The following is a 23,539-nucleotide window of genomic DNA, read 5'->3' as shown; positions in this document are numbered from 1 at the left end:
GGGCATCTTGTTCACCTATGTGCCAGGCACCTGCTAAGCCCTCAAATAAGTGTCTGCTGAATGAGCAAAAGACATCGTTCCACTGCTGCCCTTTTACCCCATCTGCTGTGACTGTGTCTGTGAAATAGGCTATTTCATCACACACAAACTTGGCCACATGCTCAACCTCCTGGCTGGGACTAAATCCTGATGCCACTGAGAAAATAGTTTCCTATCAGCTGTTCCTATTCTCCTATCCACGCCTCAGTTGTGTTTCTGTCTTAGGCAAAAGGGCAGAGCTGAAGAGTATGTCAACCCCTAACTCCTCAGAGCCGCATCCAGACCTTCCATCCTCCTAGCAAGCACTTCTAGTGCTCTCACAACTACTACAACACAGTCAGCACTGCTAGACTGCAGCAGTGGACAAAACCCTCACATTAACAACCACATTTTAAAAACGGTTATGTCGATGGAGAGAGAGGGAAATTAGAGCTGGAGTTTCAGACTAAGGCCTTTTTCCTGAAGAAAGTTCAATAATAAAAATGGATAGCTATCAGAGAACAGCTACAAAACCTACATATCAATGAAAAAAATGCAGCATTACTTCTACCTCTTGCCCAAGTAATGGCTTTCTTTCCCTGTCATCGCCAGCACCGTCATTAACACCGTTTTTAATATCTTTTCATATCACCACCATTATCCACTCTTGTTAGAATAAACCAAGTTTCTTTTTTCTTAAGCAAGACCACCATCAGTCCTTGAAAAACACAACTGTTTCTTTAATCCATCCTTATTATGTCCAATTTGCTGTAAAACAATCTCACAACATCAGAAGTGAAGAGCAGTAACAGTCTTCCTAGCAAACATGTTGTACCAAGCATTTTACATGCGCCATCGCATTAATCCTCACAGCAATTCTTCGCAGGTCCAATTAGCATCATCTCCACTGTACACATGGGAAACATTCACAGCAAATTTAAGTAATTTGCTCAAGGTCACCAAGCTAGGGAGGTTTCAAACCTAGGTCTTCTGATTCCATGGTCTCTCCTCTCAAACACGTTTCACTCAATCTATGTTTCCTTATCATTGCCACTTAGTTACCTCTTGGTTGCTGTCATGTTAAAGAACACTGGTAACTGGTTCACAGTGTCCCCTCTCTCCTCCAAACGCTACCATCATCCCAGCCACATCAAGGTCCATGTGAATGACTCCTTCAAGACCCTCGCCTTGCAGTGTAACCACATCCTCACCTAAAATGAACGTCACTGTCCACCTCACCTAGGCTCTTCCTTGACAAGGCCACACCTTTGATGAGTGCCCACGTCTAAACTAGTTTTTTAAGTGTTTTACTCTGCTTCGCTTCTCTCTGACCATGGCCAAGAGTCATTATGGGTCCCATCTCCCTACCCACTACCACATTCTTCACCCTCATCAAGAATTCTTCCTATTTCTCCCAATCAAATCCTCCATTCTCATTCATTTTCAGTTTCCTAATATTGGACTTCCACTTCCATCACTCTAGGGAAGCTGTTTCAATAAAGTCATTAGTGAGCTTTTACAGTAGACTGGAGATCTCCGATGCCCTGAACCTGACCTATTCTGGATGAACAATAATTCCAGGGTTTAGAGAATTTAACTCCAAAAGTAAACAGTGACTAGAAAAAATAAAAAGACATTTCAGCACCTAAAGTATGGCACGTAATATGGGATATATGCTGTTCTGGGGAATATATACACTTTTAAGCTCATTTGTCTCACAAATGATTTTTGTGTATAAATACAGAAAGAGCCAAGAACTGTCTGTCACAGCCCACAAATCAGCATCATGGCATCGGTTACAAAACAGTTAATGTGCTCATACCTGGCAGACCGAGCCACTGTGACATCATGCTGGTCATTCATAGCCTGGCATATCTCATCAACATCATTCCCTACACCAACTGTACCACGCTTATGACACTGGTATTACCTTTATTTTCTATTTTTTTTTAACCAGAGAGGCGATGTGGCATAGTGGTTAAGAGCATGGACTCTGGAACCAGACTGCCTGGGCATGAATCCTGGCTCTTGCATTTCCTGAGTGTGTGATCTTGGGCAAGTTACTTAACCTCTCTAGGCTTCAGTTTCCTCAACTATCAAATGAGGTCAGTAATACTACCCACCTGATTAATGAGGTCACACATTTAAAGTGCTGTGAAGAGCACATGGCACATAGGAAATGCTGAAAGTATCAGCTATCGTTAACATTAATGTTAGACAACTATGGTTTTTAATCTACTTCTTGGATGCCTCCAACTAAATGGTCTCCCTTAATTTTGCTAAGTCCAAAGAGCACTTTTCAGCTTACAACTTACTTGACGCTGTTGACCACTTCCTCCTTCTCAGAACTCTTCATTTGGACTCCAAAGACCATCTTCTCCTGGTTCTCCTCCTATTCTTCTGGCTGCTCTTCCTCAGTCTCCATGGGCTCTTCTTCTCCATTCCCCGCCACCCAAATGTCAACTCTCTCTTCTTCTCATGCTTACTCTCTCCACCACACCCACGGCTTAAAACAGCACTTTCTGAACTTCCCCATCATTTGCATAGCTTCATCACAATTTTTGCCATTTCCACAGACCATATGTATTTTAGGTACTTAATATTCTTCTTTCATTGGGCTCACTTGGCCTAAGTGATTAATATTCATGACATTATAAATTTGAAGTACAGCTTATGTTCTTCAGACATATTAAACTCCTAACTATTGAAAAATGGTTCGAGTGTTCATCTATGTACCACTTTAAATTATCTTATGCTCCCTGTAGCAAATAATGGCTGAAATGTCCAAATGTTGAAAACGCTCAAATTCTCTCCAGGCTGGTTTGCATCTCATTACTTCTAGAAACTCCCTGTCAACTGCTAATGGATCTTAACCAAGATGTCCCACAAGCCTCTCAGATGCACTAAGTTCAAAAACACACTTATCTTTTCTTCTCAAGAATAAATGGAACCAAGTTCTTTCCTCTTTCTGTATGTTACCAGTTAACTGCTCTACACGCCACCTGCTTACCCAAACCAGAAATCTGGAGGTCAAGCTGGACTCCACAGTCTCCTTCAACATTCCTACCCAATGTCATTCTGACTCCTCCAAGTCCACACACACACACACACACACCCCTCTTCATGCCCATGCCTTAGCTGTAGCTTCATCTTACCTCCTCTGAACTACTTTAACAAGCAGTCTCCTAACTGGGGACTTACCCTCCATCTCAGCATCTTCTAAAACCCTGACAATAACATTTTACTGCTTAAAATGATTCGGCAGCTTTTCTTCATCTTCAGAATGAAGTGCCAACTCCCTACTATACAGCGCAAAAGACCTTTGTAATCCTGTTCCTGAGTTCTCTAGCCACTCCAAGACATGCCATGCAGAAGCCAGACAGACTCAACTGCTAGTCATTCCTAAACACACCTTACTCTGCAGTCAGAATGCCTACCAGTCCTCAACGCTTGATTCTAAGGAGCATTTCCTGAACTTCCCACTACCACCAATTGATTTCTGAACCTCTTCTCTGTAAGCCCAGAACACCCTGCTCATCATCCTTTTGGCAGCAGCTCTCACACTGGTCGTTACAGGTGTCTCTCTGTAGGTTCACTATGGGTCTAGAGGGTACAACACGGTGCCCTACTCATCTTGATTCCCTACTTCGGTGTTTCCCAAATTTTTTATTCACATTCCCCAAAGTATGAACACTTTGTCAAATCCACCTGCCAACTGTGCTATTAGTCACTTAATATTTTCATTTAGAATAACTCAACTTTTAACCCAGATGTAAACTTTTTTCAGTAGGAAATTTGATATCACCAAGAAATCTCAAGTTTAGTAGGATAGAATTTTTTTCTAATACAAACTAAAATGAATACATTATAAAAACTAAATACTAATGTAAAGGACCTCTGGTCCTAATAGGAAAACAAAGCAGATGCTAGATTTTTTTAATTTTGAAACTCTGCTGAGCTCATAAAAATACGCAACGTTTAAAGCCACCCCCTCGCCAAAAAAACCAATGAAACTCTAGCTAAAAACTCAACCTGATAATTAAGAACAAATCTTTACGCCAAGGGCAGTAGTGGGGTCAGGACACTAAGTCACAGGCCATAAGCAAAGTGAGGGAACCATAAAGTGGTCCCATGTGAAGCTCCCCGCCAAAGCTGATACGAATCCTTTCAGACGCTCAAGATTCCCACAGGGGAAGATTAATCAAGTAAGAGTCCATAACTGAAAATCACTAGGCACAGGAGATGACACCACCGTGAGGAAGGCAAAAACAACACAAAACAAGCAATGAACTTAGACCCCTAAGGACAGGAGATGCTGGGATTGCCAGATACAGTCTACAGAATATCTATAGGTGAAAAAAAGTGAGCAAGCAACATGAGATTATTTTAAAAAATGACTGGGTATAACTTAAAAAAAGCACTTTGAGAAATTAAAAATATAATTGTTAAAAGTAAAAGAAAATAAAACAGATGGCTCAAAGAGAAGATTAGGCACAGCTGAAGAGAAAACTGATGAATAAGATGTGCCTGATAAAATTATCCAGCACTGTAAGTCCTGGTAAAGATTGAAAGATGAAAGTAAGTGATCTGGAAATGGTGTTATATACATTAAATTCCTGGAAAAAGTTAAATTTCTGGGTGGAGAAAATAGGTAAAAGAATATTTAAAGAACAAATGGCTCAGAATCTTCTAGACCTCATGAAAAATAAAATTCAGAATCAGGAAACACTTATATCCCAAACGGGATAAATAAAAATTAATCACTATCTAGACTCAAAAGTGAAGATGTAACACCAAAGACAGAAAATCCAATGCAGCTGGAAAAAAAAGAATATTTTCTTCAAATTACCATAATTGAAACTGGTAGCAAACTTCACATGTAAAATAATATACTCGCCAGATAGGCAGAAAATAAAGTATCAACCTAGATCTGTATACCCATCAAAATCACCTCTGAAGAAAAAGATAAAATAATTTTAGATAAAAAATGAGTTGACCACGACGAGACTTGAACTAACTTCTAAAAATACCAATTAAACACAAATTATCTGAATGGATTAAAATAAAAACCAGCTATATAGTCTTCAACAGAGACACCTAAAAACCTAAGGACATGAGAAAAGTGACAGTAAAATAAAGGAAAATGTTATTCTAGGAAAATTACTACCAAAAGAAAGGTGGGATAGGCAAAACAGACCCTAAGACAGGAAACAAAATTAGGCACAGAGAGAATCACAACGTAACAGAAAAGGTTCAACCCACGAGGAAAACATTTAGCCTGCATGTACCTAATCCATCTCAAAATACAAAAAAGAAAAATTCTAAGAGCTACAGGAAATCTGTTAGAAGGTAACAGTAGAAGACTGCAACACATTTCTCTTATAACAAGTCAAACAAATGAAAATTAGTAAAGACAGTCTCAACAATACAAATTGCAAGCCTGATCTAATAGACACACATAGAATGGCTATTCTGACTCCCTATGCACAAGGCCAAAAAGCAAGGGCAGACAAATGTTTTTAGAAAGATAAAATACATACCACATTCTCTGACAACACAATTTAAGAAATGAATGACAAAAAGGAAAAATATTATACAGAAACATTTGGGAATTTTAAAATACATAAAACATAAGTCAAAGAAGAAATCAAAATAGAAATTTTAATAACACTTAAATTTCAAAGTTAATGAAAATACCGTACACTAAACCATTTTACATAAAGCAAAAATGAACTTTAAGGAAGTGTATCGCTTTACATGCTTATAGAAGGAAACAGGAATGGCTGAAAATAAGTTAATCATGCAAGTTAGAAAAATAAAAAAACTCATAGAGGAAAAGGAAGGGAATCATAAGGGGGGGGGGGGAATCAACGAACTAAAAACCAAAAACGAAATTGAGATAATTAAGCCAAAAATTCATCCTTTGCCAAGATTAATAGACAAACTTTTAGCAAGATTAATGAAGAAAAAAGCCACACAACAATATTCTGAGAAAAGGGATCATAACTACAAATAAAATATCATTAACAAAGGAATTAAGATAATACCATGAATTTGATGTCAATAAACCTAAAAATTGTGTTGAAATAACAAATTTCTACCACTTACCAAAAATAAAGAAATGGAAAACCTAAAACCGTATCATTATTCAACTGATAATTAGTACTATTTTTCTTAAATCACTGCTAAATTATTAACAATTTACATACATGGAAAATTAGATCCAAATGATCTCACAGATAAATGCCACCAACACCTTTAAGAAACAAAACACTCCAATCCAAACTGTCCTAGGGGAGAGAAAAAGAGGAACTACTCTCTAATCAGCATAAAGCCAGTGTAACCTGAATAGCAAAATCAGACAAGATTCAAAAACGTCAATAAAGACAAATGACAGGTGATTCCATTCATAAACAGATACAAAAACCTAAATAAAATATTATAAAACTCCATCCAGTAGTTCCTAACAATCCATCAAGGTCAATTTGGGTTTGTCTTAAAAATGAATGTAAGAGAGAATTAAGAATTTTAAAATATGTAAATTAGAATCCATCACACCTTAACAAATTAAGAGGAGAAAAACCACAAGGTATTCTCAATGGATGCAGAAAAGCTTGTGATTAAATTGCAAGTAAAGATGTCCATAACTTAATAAAGAGCATTTAAAGGAACTTGCAACAACCATTTTTAATGGGGAAACATTCCCTTTAAAATCCAGAATAAGACATGTATGCTCACTGCAATCACTCCTAATGAACAACCCCAATCACACCCACTGGGCATAATCTAAAAGTGTGCCAGCATATTAAGAAAAAAAAATTAAAAGAGAAAATAATTGGAAAGGAAGAATCAAAAGTGTCATTATTTACAAGTGACATAATTATCCACCTAGAAAACCCAAAAGAATTACAGAAAATATCAGAATAGCAGTTTATCAAGTGGATGACTAAAGATGAATGTAAAAACATCCATTAAATTTCTACTAATAAACAGAAAATAGAACCTAAAAAACATCATTTGTACTAGCAATAAAATTACTAGAAACATCAGAAGAAACACTTTAATGTTAGATATGTAAGGAAAAACTTACAAAGCTATATTAAAAGACATTACAAACCCAAATGAATGGAAATACATACCTCAAAATCTTAAAGATTTCAAGTCCCCCAAATTGATTTCAATCATTCCAATTAATTCTGAAAGTGTTTTTCATGTCATATAACAAGCTGATGCTTCCAAGAACAAAGGTCTAAGAACAAATGAGACTCAAGTGCCCCGCAGATCTCAAGATTTCAGATACTTGAAATACATACCCAGATACTACAGCTTTACCTATAGTATCAATAACAATGAAAGTGTGGTATCAACACAGAGACAGACAAGTGGACAAGTGGCATTAAAAGGCGAGCCAGAAACAGACCCATGCTAATAGAAACTAAATATGTAAAAAAGGTGGTTTCAGCAGATCACTGGTGAACAGAGGGCCACTTCAACACACGGTATGAGGTCAACTGCAGCCACATGGGGAAAATGAATGTGGATCATTACCTCACACCATACACAAATATCAGTACCAGATGGCTTAGGAACTTAAGTGTGAGAGGCATCACTTTAAAACTTCTAAAAAGAAACACAGGAGGATGTATTTATAATCCCAGGGCAGGGAAAACTTCCGATTAGATTACATTAAGATGAAGAATTTCTGTTCACCAAAATACACTGTAAAGAGTGAAAAGACAGACCATGAACTGGAAGAAGCTATTCACAATGCATATACTCAAAAAACGATTGGTGTTACCAGCGTCTTTAATTTTAAAAGACCACCCAATAGAAAGATGGGCAAAAGATACAAACAGGTATTTCACAAAAGGGAAACAGATGGTTCACAGACAAATGAAAGAAGGCTCAAACTCACTAGTAATCAAAGAAATGCAAATTAAAACCACAATGCACATCATTTCGTATCCATTTGACAGGCAAATATGAAGTCTAAGAGTAAAAAGTGTTGAAGAGGATACAGATCAACTATAACTCTTTCACAGGGCTAATCAACTTATATAAACTGACAAAACCGTTTGCAACGTACAAGCTGGTACAACCACTTCAGAAAACAATTTGGTATCATTTTGTCAAGCTGAACATTCATACCCCTTAACCCAGCAATTCCACTTCTAGTAAATAGCTTACCGCAGTGGTATTCCAACATTCTCTTAGTCATAAACCACGAAAAACAAATCACACTCTTCACAGCTAAGATTTCAGCCCTAAGTATAAATAATTCCAATGGATGAATTTCTAGAGTCTCATAGTGACATTTTAAAATAAAACTAACATATCATTGGTTTAAAACATCATAACTATTACAGCATAGAGTTGATCAAAAATAACTAGTATACATGCTGATAATTAAACATAAAAGTTACATTTTATTGGAAAAGCAGCTTTTGTGGAGCTGGGAGGTGCCTAAATTAAAAGAGGCATTCCCTAACCCTATACGGCTGCATGTACTTTAAATTATCCCTTTGTTTTCCATGGACAGTTTTTCGCTTGGGACATCACCCCGGTAAGATTCCTTCTGGGTGAGCAGAAGTACTACTGAAAAGGGAAGGTGGGAAAGCAGAAACCAGAAGACATGTCTATGGCACACCTTAGGCATCACCAATTTTAGGATAAGGTACACATGAAATTTAATGATCTACAAATTGATTCATTAATATCACTTGTGCCCACGTACTCCTTGGAAACTCTTCATTACTCCCCCACCCCCACCCCGGGAAGTCATTATGCCCCATTGCAAAAATGAGAGAAATTCTTGCAACTGTGTACTGGAAGATATGTACAAGAATCTTCAAAATAGCAAAACCTAGAAACAATCAAAATGTTCAACAGAAGAATGCAAACACTGTGTTATATTCACCCATGGAATATGACACAGCTGTGAAAACTAATGACTTACAACTGTACTGAATATCAGTGACTCTTAGAAACATAACCTTGAGTGAAATAAGCCCCAGAAAGCTGTATACAGTATTTCTTTCTTAAACTCAAAAGAATAGAAACCATACAATACATTATTGAAGGATATATACATATCTGATCAAATTAATTTTAAAAAACCAAGGAATGACACACAATTCAGGATAGTAGTCACTCTGGAGATAAGTACATTCAATGTCGGTCATTCTGATTCTTGGATTGGTGGGTTGAAAGGTGTTCATTTTATTGTTTTGCTTCACAACTTGCATATATGTTACATATTTTTTAAAGTATCAAATATTACATTAAAAAGGAAAAAAGATTTTAAAAAGCCATTTATCATATGCAAACAAGTATTTAATTAAATCACCTCACCTGCCACTAAAAGTATACATAACATACCATGGAAATTGTCTTTACACCGACCATAGGAACTGATACATTAGGTACAAAATCAATGTTTACTGAAATTAACCTTATGAGAACCAAATGAGATAAAGACTGAGCCAGTTAGCTGTGAGAAATGAACCCATGGGCTGACACAGGACTAGAGCAGAAGCCAAGGTGGCTGCAAGCAAATTTAGCCGCAAGCTAAGGTTGTAAACAGGCTGGTCAGTAAAGAGAAGGCAATAATGTACAAGCCGGGTACCACAAAGTGTCAGCAAGGATGTGAGGAACTGGCTGTCCTCACTCAATACCAGTGATTAGAGTGAAAATTAGTGCAACCACTTTGACAGCTTTTGTGCTATTTGATTAAGTTGAAGATGCACATATCCAACTACCCAACAAATCCACTAAGAGGTGTATTTTCTGGAGAAACTTCCAAACGTGTGCACAAGCAGACAAGTACAAAGGTGTGTACTGCAGGATTTTGAGAGTCAAAAACCGGAAACTTCAAAGTCCATCAATAGGAAAATGGATAAAGTAAATTATGGTATATTCATACAATGGAATTCTATACCAGCAATTAAATTGAGTGAACCAAACATAATTATTCAACTTATTCATATATTAATCTGAAAATGTGATGCTGATCAAAAAAAGCAAGTTGCAAAAAGATACATACCGTTTAATACCATTAAAGTTTAAAACACACAACACTACATACTGTTCATGGATTCACCGTGATCCAAGTATAAAATATGCAAAGAAATAATACACACAAACCCAAACCCTAGGGTGACTATCCCTAGGCAAGGAGGGGGAGGAACCTAAGAGCACCTCCAATATCTGCAATTTTAGATCCTTTAATAATTAAAAAAAAAAATCTGAAGTAAATTTGGCAAAATAATTACATCTGTAAACCCTAGTCATGGATTGGTTAGATTCCCCCTGTTATTTCATAGGTGAAATATCCAGAAGTTAATTAGTCAAGGGTAAGAAAATTAGGCAAGAGTAAGAAAACTCAGCAAATGAATAGCGAGAAACAGACACCAAAACGCAGCCCTTGAGCGCAGAGCACAAACCTTTGAGCAAAAGCAGTTGGGTCTCATAGGTTCGATGTTTCCTTCCCTGTGTATCCTTATAATAAATTCCATTTGCCTTAGGATAAAATGCAAATTTCTTCCAAGACGAAATGTCCTAACTAGAGCTGTAACTACCAGAAAACTGTCCCCAAGGGAGGAGTACAATCTGTAACATGTCTCTACCTTGTTCCCCCAGCCAGGACACTGGCCAAAACCAAAAGAGGTAATTTATGTGAACGCCATAAACACTACATGAACCGTTAAGTATTATCAAGAAAGCCCAGGATCGGCTAGAATGTATTTGCCCAGTTGTCGTGTACATATGTTTTGGAAGGAGTCTGCAATTGAAGGGCTTTGAGCGTCCAGGGCTCCTCTGAATCAAGGTACGTCACACTGGCACCTGCCAATATTCACCTACGCCTTGGCTCCATTTTTGGCCCTCGGCCTCCTTATTCCGTCCCCAAAAGGCTGGCTTGACTGGCCCTACTTGACATCTTAAACACTCTGGAACAGCTGGCCAGACCCGCTGCGGTCCCCCCTCCTTATTAGCGTTGGGGGGAGGTAGGATGCTCCGAAAAGGCGAGGGGAGGAGAGAGGGTTGGGTTTTCTCCCCCCCCAATTCCCCTCCACGGACTCGGCAGCCATTCTCACGAAAACAGGTGGCGCAGATAGAAAGAACACAAAACACAGAGGACAGGGCGTGCAAGAACGTTCACGAACACTCGCGAACGAACACCCGAAAACAGATCACGCACTTGACAGGTCCAGGGGCAACAGGCGCGCGGGGACACACGAGGACGCATCCCCCAGCGGACGATGCTGCAGCTGGGGTCACGACTGCAGGAGGCACGGCCACGCGCGCGTGGGGCGCGCACCCCCCCGGAGAGGGGCAGTGACACAAAAGGGGGGGGCCACCCACACTCCCGGGGGCGCCCACGCTGTCGACGAGAAAAACCTGCGCAGACACAAAGCGGCCGAGAGGGGACCCACGGGCGCGTGCCCACGCGCTCGGGCCGGTGCACGCCCCCGCACAGAGCGGACCGAGGGTGTGCAAGCGGCCGGGAGTGCGCACACAAAGGGGCTACTCCCACCCCCGCACACCCCCAGAGGTGACCACATTTGCAGAAAAGGGACACGAGACAAAGGGGACACACCCGCTAGGACCTACAAAGGCTGCCACACACACACCCCCAACGCACCGGCACTCAACCCACGCACACTGCGGGCACCAGAGCCAACGACGCGAGGCGACGCGCACACACCCACACTCACCACACACCCACGGAGGGGGTGTGGAGGGCCCCTCTCCCCGGGCATCTCCGCTGCAGCGCGACAAGGTGACACATCCGGGAGCCCTGCCGCGCGCCAGGTGTGCACTCACCGGGGCCGGCAGCCCGCGAGCCTCGGACGCCGGCCGCCGCCGCCGCCGCCTCGGGCCCTCCACGTCAGCCAGCTGGCGGCGGGGAGCGGGCGGCTGTGCAGGCGGCAGACGCGTCACGTGGGCTGCAACGCACATGCGCCGTCGCACCGCCCGGCCCCCACCTCCGCGGCGACGAGCCGAGCGATCCCGCCGGCCCCCGCGCCCGCGCGCTTCTGCCCAGCGAGGGTCGCGGTGCGCCTGCGCGCGGGCGGGGGTTGCCGTGGTGACTCGGCCTTTCTCGGGTTTTCTGTGCTCTCGCACCCTGAGGCTCCCTGGTCAGCGCCTGCGCAACGGACTCAGTGCGGAGGTGGCGGAACTGCTGGGAGTGGCTGCGTGGGCCCAAGGTCTAGGGCCACCCGCGCCTCTCATCCCCAGGTTGAAATGAGAACCATAACCCCGCGAGAGGGCAGGGCACGTTCCTGGGCACCCGAAGCCCCGGCCTGGAGAGGCGGGGCACGCCTCCTATCCTGCCCTGCCTTTCCCTTCCCTTTTCGCACCAAGGCGAAGCCTGCAGAGCTGGAGCGGAATCAGTCCCTCCCCTGCTCCCCCGCTTCCCCGATCCTCCACTGCAGGCTATGCGCGCTCTGATGCGTGTGCTTGTGTGCGCGTGCACGTGCGGTTTGGGGGCTGGTTGCGCGTGCAGGCGAGGTATGGGTGCTCGTGTACACCACTGTGCGGGCAGTCTTGTGTTGGAGGTGTGTGTGCGCAGGGTGGTTGTTTGCAGTGGTTTAGGCTGGGAAGTAAACTGCAGAGGCTGCGCCCGTAGCAAAGCGATGAGGTTATAATAGACCAATGGTGAAGAGGAGTGAATCACTGACAGATGATTGTGTTTTTTTCCCCACAGATTTCCAAAAGCCACAGGGAAAATGGTGGAAAATTCACCGTCGCCATTGCCAGAAAGAGCGATTTATGGCTTTGTTCTTTTCTTAAGCTCCCAATTTGGCTTCAGTAAGTACTTTCCTGATGGATGGCCAGGTCCATTCTCTGGAGTTCAAGGACAAGGAAATGATTGCGTTTGTTTATAGAATATGCACACGTGAACTGTGACTCTTTCTACCTTTGTCTCTTCTTGAGAAAACCTGAAGGGAGCTCTTGTTTGTTCAGAGTGTTCTATATGCCAGACATTAGCGTAAAATATTTAATCTCAAATATTTATGTAGCACCAGACAGGATTGCCAGGTGAATGAAACCTGGTCCCTGCCCTTCAGGAGGTGACGGTTTTGTAGACAAGACATGAGTAAATCTGCAGTTAACACTGTGTTAAGTGCTGTGGGGACCCAGCAGAGAGACGAGACATTAAACTAGAAAATCAGAGTTAGTTTTCTCCCAGGGAATTTGTCTTCAGCATTAAGAAGGAAGAAGTGGGAAGGCCTTGAGCAAAGGCATGGTGGGGCTTGGAAGTAAGTAATGGTTTGGCCCTTGTGGGAGCTAGAGAGCGACAGGAATCAGGTTAAAGAAGGCAGCTGTGCTTTACATTCCCAGATCTCAGGAGTTCCTGATGTGGCGCAGCGGAAAGGAATCTGACTAGTATCCATGAAGATTTGGGTTAGATCCCTGACCTTGCTCAGTGGGTCAGGAATCCGGTGTTGCCATGAGCTGTGGTGGAGGTCGAAGACAAAGCTCTGATTCAACCCCTAGCCTGGGAACTTCCATATACCACGGATGCAGCCCTAAAAAGCAAAATAAAATAAACATTCCCGTATCTCAGTCCGTCCCCATAAGGATCCAAGCCTCGTCTGTGACGACAGCTCACCGCTTTTGACTGGATCCTGACCCACTGAGCGAGGCCAGGGATCAAACCCGAATCTTCATGGATACTAGTCGGATTCGATTCCAGTGCAGCACAACGGGAACTCCAACAGTGTTCTTCAGGTTTATTTTGGTTAGCAAAAAGAGATACTAATGTAGTCTTTCACAAACTCGAAATGGCTTAAAGCAAACTTGTGAAAAACAGGAGATACTTGTGCTTATTAAATGTTAGCTGCTGCTGCTGTTATCAGCGTCATCGTTTTTATAAATCCATGTTCTAAGAGTGTTTGAAAGATTAGAAGCTGTAAAATAGGTGACTTTAAGACCTAAATCCAATAGTACCCACAACCAGCAATTAATTCAGCAAATTTTTCTTGCATACTTACCATGTGCCAGGCACTGTTCCAGTCAAGGGAGGAGCAAAACAGCCCAAAATTTTCTGCTTTCATAGACTTTTCATTCTGCTGAGGGAAGAAAGCCAGTGGACAGATTAAATAAGTAAAACATGGAGTTCCCAACATGGCTCATCAGAAGCGAATCTGACTAGCATCCATAAGGATGCAGGCTCAATCCCTGGCCCCGTTCAGTGCATTAAGGATCTGGCATTGCCAGGAGCTGTGGTGTGGGCCGAAAATGCGGCGTGGGGCCCGCGGCTCACACCACAGCTACAGCTCCAGTTCCACCCCTAGCCTGGGAACCTCCATATGCTGTGGGTGCAGCCCTCAAAAGACAAAAAAAGACCAAAAAACATGCAGAATGTCAGATGGTGATGGAATAAAGAAGGATAAGGCGTGGGAGGAAATAAGGCGTTGCTGTTGTAAATACAGCAGTCAGGAAATGCCTCGGTCAGATGACTTTTAAGCACAAACATGAAAAGTGAGAGTCAGTCATGTGGAGAAAGAGCCTCCCAGACAGAGACTAGCCAGTGGTTTCAGGGAACAGGTAGAGGTCGGTGAGGTTGAAACCTGCAGCAGTGAGGCAGAAAGTAATAGGACAGAGGAGGTCAGAGGCCAGTACCCAGCAGCTGTGATGAAACTAGGTGGTGGGTATGGGGGCGGCGATGTTACATGACTATCTCAGTGCATTGTCAGAGTTCCCGTCATGGCTCAGTGGGTCGAGAACCTGACCAGTATGAGGATGGAGGTGAGATCCCTGGCCTCACTCGGTGGGTTAAGGATCCGGCATCGCCATGAGCTGCAGTGTAGGTCACAGACATGGCCCACGTTGCTGGGGCTGTGGTGTAGGCCGGCAGCTGCAGCCCCTTTTTGACACCTTATGCTGCAGGTGTGGCCATTAAAAAAAAAAGCTGATTGTCTTAATCTGCTCAGGCTGCTGTCGACCAGTGGGCTGAAACCGTAAATGTTTATTTCTCACAGCTCTGGAGGCAGGGACGTCCATCATCGGGATCTACAGGCCCCACTTCCAAACCCATCCCCCTGGGGATTAGAGTTCCAGCATATTAACTGGGGGTGGGGAGACATAAATACGCAGTCCCTGCCAGTAGTTGCAGATTGTGAGAATGGCTTTGAAGGAAATAAAGTGAAATGACAGGCAGTAATGAGGGTGTCACACAGCTGGAATAGCAGGTGATTTGGGGACAGCCACTCTTAAGTGACATTTGAGCTGAGACATGAAGAAAGTGAAGGAAGCATTCCCACTGCAAGAGCCAGAGGAAGAGCTTTCCAGGCAGAAAAGGGTTAGGGTTAGGGTGCCCTGACCCTGGGTCCGCGAGGTTGTTGAAGCCCAGGAATGAGACACTGTCTGGAGCTGAAGCAGAGTGCATTAAGGCTGGACACAGAGAGGTGGGCAGGAGCCGGACCGTGTGAGTTCCTGCAAGCCTAGGACGGAGTTTGGATTTTATTCTAAGGGCATCGAAAGATTCGAACTGACAAGTGATGTGGTCAGATTTGTGTTTTTGGAAAATCTCTCAATGCTGTGTGGAGAGTGACTGCTCTGGTATCTCTTGCGTCCAGGTAGAAGTTTCCAGACACCCACTCGGAGAGCCTGGGAGTCCTTCTCATTTGTGCTTTTCCCTCTCCCCCGACTCATTCATCTCTTCCTGCCACTGAGTCTGCTGGGGCCTCCGACTGCCTCTCCTCTTCCACAGACGCATCCTCACGCAGCAGTCACAGTGACACACTTGAGGTCCAGACCTAAACTCCCCTGATGAAAACCTCTCTCTTGGTAGTTTGCTGTAACTTTAAATTGCAAACAGAATATCCAGTTGCACCCCTTGCCCAGAGCATAAAGTCCATACTCCCCACTCAAAACTGTTCATGGTCTGGACCCTGTTCACTTTTCCAGCTTGACCTCTCACAGCTTTGTTCTCTATGCCCTGTCACTCCAAAACCACTTAGGGGTCCCCCAAAGATGTCACCTCCCCCTTTTCTTTCTTTTTTTTTTTTTTTTTTTTTTTTTTTTTGCTTTTTAGGGCTGCCCCTGCAGCATATGGAAATTCCCAGGCTAGGGGTTGAATCGGAGCTGTGGCTTCCGGTCTACACCACAGCAGTACAGGATCTGAGCCGCATCTGTAACCTACATAGGCCGCAGAGGCTACCTCTTTTGGGTTCACCAAAGTATTACACACCCCTGACATACAGAATTCCATAGTACATATTTGTTGAGATGTTCATCCTCTATCATTGATGCAGGTAGTTTGCAATTTGTCTCTGCCACTTACCTTGGACAGATGATGTAACTACTAAGATCTGAGTTCATCCTCTATAAAAAAAAAAAATCACATAATACCTCATAGGGTTGTCTTGAGGATTAAATGAAATAATGCATAGAAAGTGCTTAGCAGCGTGCTTAGCCCACGGTAAGTACTCAGAGGTTAGCCGTTGTTTTTATATAGAGACACAGTACAGGGTGCCAGAGACCTAGACTGTGGGAAGTAAGAATGTATTCCGGGAGGTGAGGGATGTTGTAGACCAGAGCAAGAGCAGATACCTTCACCTTTATGCAATTAAACTGTAATGATTTCAACGCCAGGGGGAGGAAGTCTTACGTATAAATCAAATTGCTAGGTGCTCTAGGATTCTAACAGTGGCTAAGGCGTGATTTCTGCCCTTAAATTGCTTACCATGTCGTGTGAGTAATGTGAGGTAAGACAGTTTTTAAATGACTTAGAGGAGGTGTTTAATGGGTATAGCGTTTTAGATTCACAGGATGAAAAAGCTCCAGAAATCTATTTCACGGCAATGCGAGTACACTTAACACCACTGAACTTTACACTGAAAAATGGTTAAGGTGGTAAATCTTGGAGTTTTTTTAACCTCAATTTTTAAGAATGACCAGCAGAAGATAATTGTGATGTTATATGTTATAGGAATGGTACAGATAGGGATCTAGAACTAAAAGGAGAGGAAATTTCTGAGTTAATCAGGGAAGCTTCAAAGGAGCTTTTTTATCTGAATCTTGATAGTTTGGATGCATGCCTTTACTGACCTTTTGTCCTTTTTTTTTTTCCCCCTCTCCTGTAGTGCTGTATCTTGTGTGGGCTTTTATTCCTGAATCTTGGCTAAACTCTCTAGGCTTAACCTATTGGCCTCAAAAGTAAGTTTAATATATTTCCTCAATAAAATAAAAATATCGTAATGCTGTTTTGAAGAATCAGATTTTTCTTTAAGAGAATGCAATTCTTAAATATTTATTCTTTTAAGGGAGTTCCCTGGTGGCTCAGCAGGTTAGGGATCCTGCATTGTCAGTGCTGTGACTGGTTACTGCTGTGGTGCAGGTTTGATCCCTAGCCTGGGAACTTCCCCATGCTGTGGGCACTGCAAAAAAAAAAAAAAAAAAAAAAGCCTCCAAAATGAAACACACACGCAAAAAAGGAAGAAAATGGAGCTAATGCAAAGAACAGAGGAAGTTTTTAAAATAACGAAATCCTCAAAAATAATAAAAGACGGTAACTGTGAATCAACAGGATGCTAGGATGCTATAAAATAGTGAATACTCAGAGAATTACTGCATTTGGAAATTATAACTGATGGCAAAATTAAAGTTTTAATTGAAGGATTAGAAGAAAAACCAAAAGTAATCTCCAGAAAGCAGAACAAAATAAAGCCAAATAGAAAGTAGAGAAAAGATGAGGAAATATAACAGTAAAAAAAATCTCTTAGAAGTTACAGAAATGAGTTCCCATCATGACTCAGCGGAAACGAATCTGACTGGTATCCACGAGGACACAGGTTCAATCCCTGGCCTTGCTCAGTGGGTTAAGGATCCAGCATTGCCATCAGCTGTCGTGTGGGTCACAGCCTTGGCTCGCATCTGGTCTTGTTGTGGCTGTGGTGTAGGCCGGCAATTATAGCTCCAATTCTGCCCCTAGCCTGAGAACCTCCATATGCGGTGGGTGGAGTCCTAAAGAGAAAAAAAAAAAAAAAGAAATTCCAGAAAGAGAAAACAGGGAGGAAGTTATTAAATAACATACCCAATAAAACATGTGAGACAGAGCACTTGATATATTGAGAGGCACAGTAGAATCCTGTCGTAGAATTTGAGGATTGAGTATTGATAGGGAACTGTATGGGAAACCAGGCAGACAAAAAGTAATAATTACTTGATTTCAGGAAAAACATTAAATTGCACAAGAAAACTTAATAACCGTTCATGAAGGTGCTCATTGCAAACATTATTTACATAGTTAACAATAATTTTTAAAAATTGCTGATAATGACCAGAGATTGTGATTTAAGTACAGTGAGAGGCTAAGAGTAAGGTGTGAAAGGAGTTCCCGTCGTGGCTCAGTGGTTAATGAATCCGACCAGGAACCATGAGGTTGTGGGTTCGATCCCTGGCCTTGCTCAGTGGGCTAAGGATCTGGCGTTGCTGTGGCTGTGGCGTAGGCCAGTAGCTACAGCTCCGATTCGACCCCTAGCCTAGGAACCTCCATATGCCGCAGGAGCAGCCCTAGAAAAGGCAAAAAGACCAAAAAAAAACAAACCAAAAAAAAGAGTAAGGCGTGAAAGAGCTAAATTCTTCATCTCTGTATTAGGAAGTTCAGAGAAAATGTCTGAAATTGGAAAAAAAAATTCAAGAAATGAGTATGTTGTATAGAAAAATGGGGGTAAGTACCAGAAGAAACAGCTTAGGTGCTCAAAGTGTTCCCTTTGGGGAAGTAAGACGCCAGGGTCCAGACGAGGGATACAGGATGGCATCTCCATTACAGGCCTTGTAGAACTATTTGACCATCTTTCATGTAGCATGTATTATTTTAATACAAATGAAATTTAACTTTTAAAAGTATGTTGGTAACGAACCCTCGAGAACTGCAACTTTTCAGGACGTCTGTTACGTGATACTCCCTTCCGCAGATACTGGGCAGTGGCGTTGCCTGTGTACCTGCTCATCACGATAGTCATCGGTTACGTGCTCTTGTTTGGGATCAACATGATGAGTACCTCTCCGCTCAACTCCATTCATACAATCACAGGTAAATTTATAGCCAGGGAAAGTGCTGGGGGGAGGAGTGCAGTATTAACACTTCTGTCAAGCAGCCGTGGAGCTCCTGCTGTGGTGCCGTGGGATCTGTGATGTCTTGCAAGCACTGAGACTCGGGTTCAGTTCCCCGCCCGGCACAGTGGGTTAAGGATCCGGTGTTGCCCCACCTGTGGCTTAGGTCACAACTGCAGCGTGGATCTTATTTCTGGCCTGGGAGCTCCATATGCCACAGAGCAGCCAAAATTGGGGGGGTGGGGGGCGGAGAAAGGAAAAAAGAAAAGCAACCAAAGCGTTCTCTAGTGGCTCAGCAGATTAAGGATCTGGGGTTGTCACTGCTGTGGCTCTGGTTGCTGCTGTGGTGCGGGTTTGAATCCTTTCAGCACAGCCGAAAGAAAAAAAAAAGAAACTAAGAGAAATAGATACGGTTTTGCCAGAGGAAATGTTTACATGGCAGAAATAAGCTCTCCTGCACATGCTGTTTATAGAACTAGTTAACAGGTGTATTTTCCCATAAAAACCGCAAGTATATAATAAGTTCCTTGGCAACTTTGCCTGAGAGAAACTTCTTTTATCCTGAGCAGGCCCTGTTGATCAAGGGGTACAAAGAGGTCCGTGCAGACTTTGTCTGGGAGGAGGAATCTGGGGGTTTGCATCCTCGGAATCACAGTGTATACCTGCCCCAATTAAGTTGGTAGAAGAGCCATAGCATGTTTTTGTAGTTTTTTGTGTTTTTTTAAGTTCTTTTATTTCAACTCCAAAGATTAAAATAAATGCAAGCTTACTTGGATTCTAGGAAGCAAACTATTTTTTAATTCCTGGTATGATGTTTTTACCTTTTCGGTATTTCTTTTATGATAATCTACTGTGTTCCCAGCATACTTGGCTGGAATTACCGCAAATAGACAATCTGTGCAAAGAGAGGAGATTGTTAGGTTTGTGCAAATGATTGTACCAAATGCTTTAATGGTTTGGGGTGCTGATTTAAATATATTTACCAAGCCTGGATGTAATCCTGTTCCTATGGGAAATATCCAGATGGGAATTGAATCATCACTGTAGAGTGGAATGATTTTTTTTTTTTTTTTTTTTTTTTTTTTTTTTGTCTTTTCTAGGGCTGTACGCGAGGCATATGGAGGATCCCAGACTATGGGTCTAATTGGAGCTGTAGCTGCCGGCCTATGCCAGAGGCACAGCAGCGACAGATCCAAGCCGCGTCTGTGACCTACACCACAGCTCAGGGCAATGCCAGATCCTCAACCCACTGAGCGAGACCAGGGATTGAACCCGCAACCTTATGGTTCCTAGCCGGGTTCGTTAACCACTGCGCCACGAAGGGAACTCCGTATTATTAATTTCTTATCCAAGTTAAAGACTGCAAAAAGTACATTGCTGGTTTTTATTCTCACGGGGCTGTTTCTTGTAGAGAGAGAATTTAAGTAGCCTTTTCATTATGTTCAACATGGTATTTGCTTTTTGACCCAAACATTAGCCTAGTGAACGATGCGGGTCTCCCCACAAACCAGAGATACTGTAGATGAAATTGCCTGAGTGAACAGAGCCTTTTGTCCTCTTTTTACAGACAACTATGCTAAAAATCAGCAGCAGAAGAAATACCAAGAGGAGGCCATCCCAGCACTAAGAGACATTCCTATTAGCGAAGTAAACCAAATGTTCTTTCTCACAGCCAAAAAACCATAATAATTTCGACTGTCTTAATGTTATAAAAATGTATATAAATGTTATAAAAAATGTAACTTGAACCTCTCTTAGATTAAATTCTATTAATATTATAAATGTTCTCAAATAGTGGTCACTAATGGACAGAATAATTAAAATACTGCATTACCATACGGCAGACTTTTTAAAAACGAAGCATCAGTAGAAGCAAAAAGTCCCTCCAGAAAGGCATGCATTCATATGGTAATTTTCAGAAGGCAGTTGTGTTCTTCCTGCTGTTTGTTCTGAGAAGCCCACAATTCAGGAGATGCTGGTGTGTGCCTCAGTGGGTTAAGAATCTGACTAGTATCCAAGCGGTTGCAGGTTCAATTCCTGGCCTCACTCTGGGTTAAGGATCCAGTGTTGCTGTGGCTGTGGTGTAGGCCAGCAACTTCAGTTCCAATGTGACCCCTAGCCTGGGAACTTCCATACGCTGCTGCACCTAAAAAGAAAAAAAAAAGAAGAGGAAGCCCACAATTCAGACCCTTAGATTTGGGAGAAGGGCACATCCAATGTGTGTCTTTGCCAGCAGATTCACAGGTGGTCAGAGAAGACTGCTCAGAGAGAGGCAGTGGGGTCGAGGGGTTTTGGTTTTGGGTTTTTTTTGTTGTTTTTTTGGGTTTTTTTTTTTTTTTTTTTTTTTTTTTGTCTTCTGTCCTTTTAGGGCTGCACCTGCGGAATATGGAGGTCCCCAGGCTAGGGGTCGAATCGGAGCTGTAGCTGCTGGCCTACACCACAGCCACAGAAACATCAGATCCGAGCTGCATCTGCAACCTACACCACAGCTCACAGCAACGCCAGATCTTGGGGTTGAGATTTGATTAGCAAAACCAGGAGCCAGTCTTATAAAGAATAGAGGGGGAGGAGGGAGCTCTCATGGCCAGCAGCCAGGGCAGAGACCTTCCCTGGGAAGGAGCGTGGTGTGTCCTAAGGACAGAAGGCCAGCAGGGGGCCTAGCACCTGCTGCGGGAGGGTGCCAGCGCTTTGTAGGGCAGTGTAAGACGTCTGGATTTACACATCACTGTGATGGCTTTGAGGCGCTTTAGATACCGAGCTATTAGGAGGCTGTAAGGAAAGTATGGAGTTCCTGTTGTGGCTCAGTGAAAACAAACCCGACTTATATCCATGAAGATGTGTGTTCGATCCCTGGCCCCACTCAGTGGGTTAAGGATCTGGCGTTGCTGTGAGCTGTGGTGTAGGTTGTAGACATGGCTAGGATCTGGTGTTGCTATGGCTGTGGCGAAGACCAGCAGCTGCAACTCTGATTCAACCCCTAGCCTGGGAATTTCCATATGCCTTGGGTTTAGCCCTAAAAAGACAAAAGACAAAAACTAAACAAGCAGGAGTTCCTGTCATGGCTCAGTGGTGAACGAATCCGACTAGGAACCATGAGGTTAGAGGTTCAATCCCTGGTCTTGCTCAGTGTGTTAAGGATCCGGTGTTGCCCTGAGCTGTGGTGTAGGTTGAAGACTCGGCTCAGATCTGGCATTGCTGTGGCTCTGGCGTAGGCCGGTGGCTACAGCTCCAGCTAGACCCCTAGCCTGGGAACCTCCATATGCCACAGATGCTGCCCCAGAAAAGACAAAAAAAGACAAAACATGCAAAAAAAAAAAAAAAAAAAGAAGAAGAAGAAGAAGAGTGGAAGCAGGGAAACCAGGCAGGAGGCTACTGTATTGGTCCAGGCAGGAGATGCTTCCCACTTAGAGCAGCGTGGAGGCGCTGGAGCTGGGGAAGGGTGGGTGGCTTTGCAGCTTTGGGTAGAGCCACTGCTGACAGGGTAGATGGATCTGGTTGTGTGGGGTAGGTAGGCTCCTGAGAGAATTGGGATCATAGGTCATTCCTAGGCTTTTTTTGGACTAGGGAACTGAGTAGGTGATCGAGGCTTCTACCTAATCAGATTTGGGGACCTGCAGTTGAGGGTTGGAGGGTATATGATTTACTTTGAGTAACACTGCCTTGTTAATATCTGGGTCTGTCTCCTGTAAGATTAAAGTTTAGATAGAAATAAGTTTAAAAAACACACCGTATGTTACTTAGTAAGAGTATACTCATGGTTGGCCAGTGGGACCAAAACTAATTCATCTAGCATTCAAAGCCTTTTCACTTTTTTTTTTTTTTTTTTTTTTTTTTTTTTGTCTTTTTAGGGCCGCACCTGGGGCATATGGAGGTTCCCAGACTAGGGGTCCAATCGGAGCTGCAGCTGCTGGCCACAGCCACAGCAATGCCAGATCCAACCTGCCTCTGTGACCTACACCACAGTTCAAGGCAACACCGGATCCTTAACCCACTGAGTGAGGCCAGGGATCGAACCTTCAACTTCATGGTTCCTAGTCAGATTCATTGCTGTTGTGTGACAACTGAAATCTCTACACAGGAGTGGAGCCGCACATTTTAATTTATGCAAATGTAACTATACATTCTGAATGAAAGTAAAGAAAAAGCTAATAATTTTACAGAGTTGATACACAAAATAGAATTGTTAAGATTTGTGCTCTTTTTTTTTTTGGAGGGGGCTACTGCACCCATGGCATATGGATGTTCCCAGGCTAGGGGTTGAATCACAGCTGTAGTGGCCAGCCCACAGCCCAGCAATACCAGATCCAAGCCAGGTCTGCAGCCTACATGCAGCTCACGGCAATACCTGATCCTTAACCCACTGAGTAGGGCCAGGGATCAAACCCATGTCCTCATGGTTACTAGTCTGGTTAATTTACCACTGAGCCATAACAGGAACTCCCAAGATTTGTTCGTT

General features: G+C 43.0%; 2 protein-coding genes and 1 long non-coding RNA gene across 33 annotated transcripts in view; 1 reads left to right on the top strand and 2 right to left on the bottom strand.

Annotated features, from left to right (window-relative positions):
• TTC3 (tetratricopeptide repeat domain 3) overlaps positions 1–11,911 on the bottom strand; it is a 126,340-nt gene extending 114,429 nt beyond the window's left edge. For 9 of the 21 annotated variants that reach the window (XM_084992065.1, XM_084992079.1, XM_021070969.2 and 6 more), the window contains exon 1: positions 11,733–11,911. The gene's annotated coding sequence lies outside the window, so the exon portion shown is untranslated. Of the gene's footprint in view, positions 1–2,333; positions 2,647–11,732 lie in introns of all 21 variants that reach the window. The other 12 variants (XM_084992066.1, XM_084992078.1, XM_084992068.1 and 9 more) reach the window with 2 other exon arrangements.
• LOC146397887 (uncharacterized) overlaps positions 1–23,539 on the bottom strand; it is a 419,652-nt gene that overhangs the window by 237,559 nt on the left and 158,554 nt on the right. The window lies entirely within an intron of this gene.
• PIGP (phosphatidylinositol glycan anchor biosynthesis class P) overlaps positions 12,106–23,539 on the top strand; it is a 32,676-nt gene continuing 21,242 nt past the window's right edge. For 5 of the 11 annotated variants that reach the window (XR_014822233.1, XR_014822232.1, XR_014822230.1 and 2 more), the window contains exons 1-4: positions 12,106–12,255; positions 12,725–12,828; positions 17,112–17,184; positions 18,945–19,063. Coding sequence is in view for 5 of the 11 variants with exons in the window: in XM_084986564.1 (XP_084842690.1) it covers positions 12,747–12,828; positions 17,112–17,184; positions 18,945–19,063 (274 nt within the window). In the remaining 6 variants the exon portion in view is untranslated. 11 annotated transcript variants of the gene reach the window in all.

Source organism: Sus scrofa, chromosome 13 (assembly GCF_054392235.1).
Source record: "Sus scrofa isolate SSC_HxYL_T2T_F1_AM1 chromosome 13, Sscrofa_HxYL_maternal_Yorkshire_Landrace_v2.0, whole genome shotgun sequence".
In the NCBI taxonomy this organism is placed as follows: Eukaryota; Metazoa; Chordata; class Mammalia; order Artiodactyla; family Suidae; genus Sus; species Sus scrofa.
This window is presented reverse-complemented; position numbering and strand designations above follow the sequence as displayed.